Genomic DNA, 8154 nt, shown 5'->3' with positions numbered 1-8154 from the left:
GAATCCCCCAAGATGTTTCTTTTTCACTCCAGAGCACAACAGAGCAGTTTGCTGCAGCAGCAGCAGAATGCAGCCACAGATCAATGGAAAAGCCCAAAATAAGAAAAGTGCAGCTGCAGTGATCCCAAGCTTGGAACAGTGGTGCTCTATAACTCTATGACTTTCTTTACTTTTCTCCTGTTTCTGCTGTATTTTCTCCATTCGTACTACTGCAATACAGCGTCACTGGAAATACATTTTAACTGGAAAATAACAAGAAAGATGAGGAAGGATGAATCAATGTGAGATAGAGAGATATAGTAAGAGAGGAAGGGAAAAAACACAACAGGAAGAGAAAACACATTAGGTCACTGTGAACAACTGCTTCTCATCCAAAACTTTATTTATAACTTTATGAGAGAAAACAATGAAATATCTTGAACCCTTACAGGTACACAGGTCTGACTGATGGAAAGCTTGTTTCAAAAAAGGAAGAAAAAAACACAAAATACTGTGATTTACGGTAATTACTGATGATTTACTGGAATTTTAATGTGCTTGTTAAGTAATTGCACTGACTTACAAGAATACCACATTGATATAATCAGCTTTGAGCTATTATTACCATGGTGTTACTGAGCTGTAATGAGTCAATATTACCCTCACCATTACTAAAACTAACCTTGCAATTATCAAGATGTTTTCGTTGATGAAAACCAAATATAGTTATAACCGCTGTAAATTCCATAGTATTACGACATTGTTGTCCTGTATTGACCAAAAAAGTCACCCCATTATATCTATATTTAATAATTTGCATCTCTGAGGTGAATGTGTGAGTGTTTTAAATGACGAGGTAGAGCTGGAGAAGCATTTATTTTTTTTAAACAATATTGTTTTTATTAAAGAATTCCAGAAACAATGTTAACATTTCCTTGAAAAACAAAAAAAATAAAAAAGGCTAACTGCCACAAATCACACCCAATAGTAATCAGATTGTTTATACAGAGCAGTTACACAAAGTTTATACAAAATATTAGTTACTCATCACAAAAATAAACTAATATTCACTATTATTATCACCTTCATCATCAGTGGTGATCATTGATTGATTGTTCACCAAAACACTATTTTTATTTGTTAGTCAGAAAGTAAAAAAATTACACATTTTAAACAGCTCAACTACAACAAAGTTTATACGACATAACACATCCCAAAGCTAAATATGCTTAATCAACACAAAACTTAAGTTAAATGTAATAATGGTTCATTTTCCTCCATTCAAATATTGTTCATCTGTTCCCTCCCCTGTGGATTTACGTCAGCAGATGGAGTGTGCAATGACTTGGAGGGACATTTAGTGAATTGTGGCTTTTAGTTAGTATTGATAGGTTTAATATAATGGTTTTGTATAATTCAGATTGCCAGGTCTTAATTGACTATCCACTTTAAGTTGCAAATTAGATGCCAGTTGGCCCCATTTGTTAAGCATCCATAATTTATAAAAAGCTCATATGAACAAAGTGTTTTTGTTTTACGTTCAAATCAAAGTCAAAGTGGCTGAAATCTCCACTTTTACTTTAGAGTGAAACAGCTGTGGAAGAAAAAATAAATCTAAATTATTTTTACAAATGAGCTGCCTGGTGGTTCCTGTATAATAAAAAAAAAACATCTTTCTATGGGTTGTTTTCAGATTGTGAACTCGCACCATCATGTATCAAAAATGAGCTTTGCATTTCATTCATAATTTCCCATCAACCCTCAAAAAACTTGACAAAGAACGAGCAGACGGAGTGCCATCCCTCATTGCAGTAAGTCTGCACAGGCTCCATGTCGTTCACCACTCCTTCCTCGTTAAACCCAGTCCAATCCTCCTGCTTGTTCTCCTCTTCCTCCTCCTTCTTCTTCCTCCTCTCGACCTTCCCTCCGTCTGAGCTCTTACTGGCCGGCGGCACTCTCTTCTTCCCTCCCTTCCTCTCCTCCTCTCCACTGCGTTGGGCGAGCTTCATGTGGGCCTCGGCGGGAGCCTTCTTGCAGGTTTTAGCCTTGAGGACTTTCTCTCCTTCGCAGGCGTTCTGCCTCTTCTTCAGCTTTCCCACCAGCTGCTTCCAGTACTGGCTGGACTTCACTCCATAGGCCTGGCAAAGGTCTGGTTTACCGGCGTAACGACACCAATACCTAGAGGAGAGGTGAAGCAAAAACACGGAGATCAAAGAGTTTTGTTAAGGACAAGCGTGAGTAGGTCAAGAAAGAAATTGAGAAAGCCAAAGTTGAAGACATGGAGATCAACAAACAAGCGGGAGTAAAGAAAGTACATAAAGTTTGAAAGGATTGAAACTTCTCTTTCAATATATTGTCCTTTTTCTGTCTGACTTTTGAAGTTAATGAACAATGAAAAGCAATTCATTAATAATGAAGGATTTTTCTTTTTGAAAGAAACAATCTTCTTTTTTTATCCCCTCCCTTGTCAGTTCGTTCAAGTTGCTTTGTTGTTGTTTTTTGCTTTGTGCTTTTGTGTTCAAGCATCTATTATCTGTATGTTTATCTGGAGCTGCTTGGCTGTCTACCTGGCTGTTTGGTTTCAATCCCAGTTGTCCTGCGTAATCAGGTGTTCAACCTGAACCTAACCTATGAGGTGAGCCATGGTCTCCGATGTCAAAGTGCTGAATTTGTCAAATGTGTTTGAGTGTTACTGACGGAGACTGCCCTGAACAGAAGGAATCTTTAAACGTCACTCACTGTTTGACTTTATGTTCCTGCAAGCGTCAAACACGAACAGACTGTCCAACTCAGTTCAACTCAGCTGTTCCGTCTAAATCATGAATATGTATCAAATGTTCCCCATTAGGCAGTTCAGTCCAGAATTAAACTAATCAGCACAGTTATGATTTGACTAATAAGCTTCAGTTTTGTCATTTTCACTGTGTTAACTCCTGAATTATTTAAATAACTGAAAATGACTTTAATTCAAAATGACGCTTTAGTCGGTTTTATAGGTGACATCAAGGTGAATTACGGTAATGTGCCATTGGGTTTGGTGTCCATTGTAAGACGTTTATGTCTCAGGTGAGCTATTACTTTTAATGCTTCCCTCACCTCTGCTGGACTCCCAGTGTTTCAGTGCTGCAGTTCACCAGCAAGCGGACCAGACCTTCACCAGACGTCTCCCAAGTGCAGCTGTGGCCCTCCTTGGTGGTCAGCTCTCCAGAGCCTGGCACTGAGCGATTTCTAGCTCTCTTGGCTGGTTGCGGTGAGGGTGGAGGCTGGCGGGGTTTTTCGGGTTTCCCCTCACCAGGCTGCCGCTTGGCCTCAGTGACGACGGGGAGGCAGACGAGGAGGAGGAGGAGGAAACTGCATGGCAGGACACTCATGGTGGCTGGAGACATTTGGACACAGAAAAAAAAGATAAAAGGAGAAAATATGTATATCTACTTTTGCTTTCTTTCTTTTTGCTTTGCGTTGAAAGTCAATGTCATCCACTTCTAGATCATAGTTTTAGTTTTGTGACATAGAAAAACCCACAAAACCCTTCCTGCCTAGCTCGTGAAATAAATGTATCAGGTAAAGAGACATTTTTAGAGACCAAAAACAGAACTAAAGCTAAAGGAATGTTGGGCTTACATTTATCAGATGAAACAAATACAGTGGATCCTACTTTTCCCAAAATGCAACTCCATTGATTCTTTTGTTAGACCATTGGTGCCTAAATGTCCACGTACTTAAACCCCATCATCAGGTTGAGTTTTTAGTCTTTAGAAAGCTCCCCCCAAAGCCAAGTAGAGGAATAAATGCTATTTTCTCCATCCATTTATCAATCGCTTATCCAGTGCCGGGTTGCGGGGGGAGCAGGCTCACATCCCTCACCCCGGCACAGCTTTCAAGCTCTTTCTGGGGAACCCTGAGGCAATCCCAGGTCAGATGAAATATTTATAATCCCCCAGGGCCTCTTGGCATTCTGGTCAGATTCCCGGACCCATTCAGTTGGCCCCTTTCAATGCAAAGGAGCAGTAGCTCTACTCCGAGCTCCCTCCGAATTTCTGAGCTCCTCACCCTATCTCTAAGTCTAGGCCCAGCCACCCTCAAGCACATGACCAAAGGTGAGAGTCTGAACGTATACGGTGGACCGGTAAATCGAAATCTTTGTCCTTAGGGCTCAGCCCTCTCTTCACCACAAAGATCAGATACAAGGATTGTTCTGAAGGAGCCAACGGAACCACATCGTCTGCAAAGAGCAGAGTTTCAATTCCGAGATCCCCAAACCGGTCACTCCACTCCCCCGTGTTATGCCCAGAAATCCAGTCCATGAAAACCATAAACAGGATTGGTGACAAGGAGAAACCCTGGCGGAGGCCAACACGCACTGGAAACATATGTGACTTTGTGCCAAGTATACGGACACAGCTCTCACTTTGGTTAAACAAGGACTGCATGTCTCGTAGCAACGAGCCCGGTACCCTGTATTTTCACAGTACCCACCACAGACTTTTAAAAGATGGAAACCACCAACCAGGTCTGCCACTCCAAAGTCACTGTCCCCGTCCTCCACGCCACACTGAAGAGGCGTGTCAGCCAAGACAGCCCAACAATGTCCCAAAACTTTTCCCCATTGATGTAACTTACAGTCTTCTTACCACATATTTAACAGAAGGCCAAATGAAATGTTGAGAAAAGCCAGCTTTATATATACATAGTATGACAGCTCTATAAATCAGCAGTGTTTCAATACTCCAAACGAGATCTTACATAAGAGCCAAAATAAAAATATATAGACACTTGTGTAGTTCCAACACAAGAACTTGTAATTTGAAGTAATTCTCTCTGTCTGAAGGGATTCAGCATTACTAATCTTTGAAAAGAGATTTTTTTGTTGTCTAAACAGTATTCAAGAAGTCCAAAATGTCATAGAGTGACACAGCATGAGTGTTAAATGTTTTTAAAAAAATGGACAATGAACACAGAGTGGGGGCGTGAGTCTCTGTCAGTGACTTATTGAAAGTCAGCCAAGCGTCAGAAACACTCCCCCAAGATGTCCCAGACCGGACATGCAGCTATCAAACACCGAGCACGGAGGGAGGGAAGGTGGAGGAGAGGATTACAGCTCCTATTAATAATTCATTTCCACATGTATTTCTTTTTTTACAAAAAGCAGTACTATCAAATGCAAAAAAATAACAACAAAATGCAGAAAAAAAATCTGTCAAATTAAAATGATTTTAATAACAACAAATCTAACACATACAACAATATGTTAATATTGATTTTAGCAAAGTCAATAGATTTATAAAACTGATCCAAGTGAATCCAAAGGATAAAATCCTTTGTCTCCTAGTTGTGCCTGCAGTCGATTTGTCAAGTTAGGTGTTGTGTGTTTAATTAACGGCCTTTGCAATCAGCAAAGTAAGCAATTAGAGTCTGGATTAATGAGCCTGTGTACCACTGCGCCCATGGGTCAGTGTATAAACACTGAACAGGTTGCATCCCTGTACCAACATACCGTTAATGATGTTATACAGTGCAAACAACAAAACAGGTTGTGAGGTGCCATAATTATTCTGATTAATAATGTTTGTTTTTGTGTTGTAATGAGGTGGAAAATTAAATAAATTCAATTAAATCAATTCAATTAAATCAATTATGCTCCAGAGCTCTGTCGTGTTTTTGTTTCTTTTATAGCCGAAGCGCTCTCTGAACAAGTGTGCCAACCAGGCACTTTACTAGAATTATTATATTTGTTTATCTATATTTCCCATTGAGAAGCAAAGAATACAAATTAAAAAGCCTACATTGTCTCATTGCAAAACTGTAAATTACATTTTTGTCTTTTGTTAAGCCTGCAGTTGAATCTACCAAGGTAGCTACTTCTATTAGTGTCTCAATGTCTATCTACGGATAACTGAATGATGTGGCTGAGTAGACACATTATAAAAGATAATACACGACAAGTTGTGCGTTTCATGATTATGCATCAGTGAGGAACACAAAACTCATAAGCAGAATCATATCATCTGTCAAGGCCACTTGCCAACAAACAACCTTATACAAACAAATGTAAAAAAATAGCTGTCATTCATTTACTTTTAGAAGTAGTTTATCATGAATACATTTACTAGACAGTTAGTGGGCATGGTTTCTACTTCATTTCTCCGCAGCACACAAAAAAAACACATTCCGCTCATAACAAAATTCTATATGTACCAAGGGCATTGTAAATATTACAACAGCACCCAAGGTTTACCACAAGATCTCCTTCACCTGTATAATACAAAAAATGAAGCGATACATGTGAGCCAATCAGAGTTGAGAATTCTCCGATGCCATGGTATACTTAATAATTGATAAGTGGTCATGGTTTGAAGATTATACCCCACTCTGGCCTGTGCCAGAGGTAAACCACAGAGGTAAACCATTAGCATCTATTGTGTGCTTTGTCCTTCCATAATGCATCATTGTGCATCTTAGTCAAAGAGGGATCAATGTCAGTCAACATTTCACTTTACAAAATGTTGCCGAATGTAAATCAAATTTTTTTGTGTTGTTACTTATTTTTTATCATTTGTAAAGTGTAGTTCTGTGTCTGACCCTGAATTGATTTGTTGTTCAACTAGAATGAGTGCAGATCTTCGCCATGTGTGTCTGCAACAGCCACTGCTGTATTATGTGATTGAATCAATACAACAGACAATTGGCTAACCCCCCCCCCGTCTAGACGCCAACTGGCCTTAATGCATTGTCGAACGCACTTCACTCAAACTCAAAGCAAGCAGCGACGTATGTAGGCCATACGCTCAAAGTCTTTGTATAAGAAATGTCATCACCAAGGTGTCTGCCCGTGTAGCAGCAGCTGAGAGGTGGCGATGTACTCAGCAGTGAGTGTACTGGTGGCTCTGCTAGCTGTTAGCCAGAAACATTGAGTTTGGCTAAATAAATATGCAAAGAAATAATATAAAAATACAAATAAAATAATATTTATTTGGTTTCCTGAAGTGAATTCTCTTGCGACAATATCAATCAGAGAAAAGACATCAAGTTGCTTCTTATAAAAGAGGAAAGTGAGGCCACTAGACTGACTTCAGCAGCTGTAGTTACTGTTACTTCTATAACATATTCAACTTTATATATAATAGTGTTCCTTTTTTTTCTCTCAAACTGGTTTGAGGCGATGCCGTTTTTTTTCCTCCTTCAGATCCTCCTCTAACATATTCAGGATTTCTTTTCAGAAGTTCATGTTCATCTTGAAATAAGAATAATAAAAGAAAAACAATCACATCCTTTGGCAGTATGAAACGGCTTTCCACTGCAACGTTTTTAAAAAAGGAGTTTCTGGGAGATAGAAAACAAAGACACACAGCACCAAAACAAAAATAATTCCCCTTCCATGCACACCCCCCACCGCTCCAAATGCACCCCTCATCAATAAGTCATGACAAAAAAATAAGTCTTTCTTCTTTGTCTCTCGCGCTCTAATATTTGGCTTGACAGCTTTAGGAAGACGCAGAAATGCAGAGTAGTTTAGTGTTTTTAGGGTTTGTTATTCAGTGTGAGCAGAGGCCCGGTGTTCTTACCATGTGACGTTCCACGGCTCAGAGTCGCTGTGGGAATGTGGGGACCACAAACACTTGGATAAAAGAGGGGAGAAGACGAGGATAAAGGAGGAGAGGGTGGAAGGAAGGGGGGGGGGGGGGGGGGGGGGGGGGGTTTGGGGAATGAGGAGGACTATACGAAGAACTGCCCACCCAAAAACCAAAAACACCTCCCACATTTACCCCTCCTGACAAAACCCTATATATTTGTGTGTGTGTGTGTGTGTGTGTGTGTGTGTGAGAGAGAGAGGACAATGGACACACTTGCCAAGGTTTCACACTCTGTAGGACACTGATGACATCTCAGGGGTCTGGATGCCTCAGTGTCGTTCATCTCGAGAACAAAACTCTTTTTTTATAAGATTCTGCATAAATGCTTCAACTGCAGAAAAAAAAAAATAAATATGATAAAAGTATTAGTGTTCTAAGGTTGCAAGGATTGTGATGTAAACACGAAGACACCATGCTTGTATTTCATTTGAACATGAACAGTACATCTTTTTTAAATACACTATATTGATCACAATGTATTGTGTTCCTTGGGTCCGTTTGGAGCATCTGGTTGTCAGTGTTTTTGTTTTTTGTTTTTTTAAAT

At 39.8% G+C, this 8154-nt stretch overlaps 1 protein-coding gene across 1 annotated transcript; it reads right to left on the bottom strand.

Moving 5' to 3' along the window:
• Nucleotides 1–852: 852 nt before the first annotated feature.
• On the bottom strand, nucleotides 853–7625 carry fgfbp3 (fibroblast growth factor binding protein 3). Its single transcript, XM_068731905.1, has 3 exons — nucleotides 7542–7625; nucleotides 3076–3355; nucleotides 853–2157 (listed from the first exon to the last, which is right to left on the bottom strand). Exons 2-3 carry the CDS (start codon nucleotides 3348–3350, stop codon nucleotides 1734–1736), a joined length of 699 nt encoding a protein of 232 aa, XP_068588006.1. The 5' UTR covers nucleotides 3351–3355; nucleotides 7542–7625; the 3' UTR covers nucleotides 853–1733.
• Between the last annotated feature and the right edge of the window lie 529 nt (nucleotides 7626–8154).

Source organism: Cebidichthys violaceus, unplaced genomic scaffold (genome assembly GCF_023349555.1).
Source record: "Cebidichthys violaceus isolate CVI_PGR_0920_01 unplaced genomic scaffold, fCebVio1.0.p SCAF_54, whole genome shotgun sequence".
NCBI classification, from domain to species: Eukaryota; Metazoa; Chordata; class Actinopteri; order Perciformes; family Stichaeidae; genus Cebidichthys; species Cebidichthys violaceus.
This window is presented reverse-complemented; position numbering and strand designations above follow the sequence as displayed.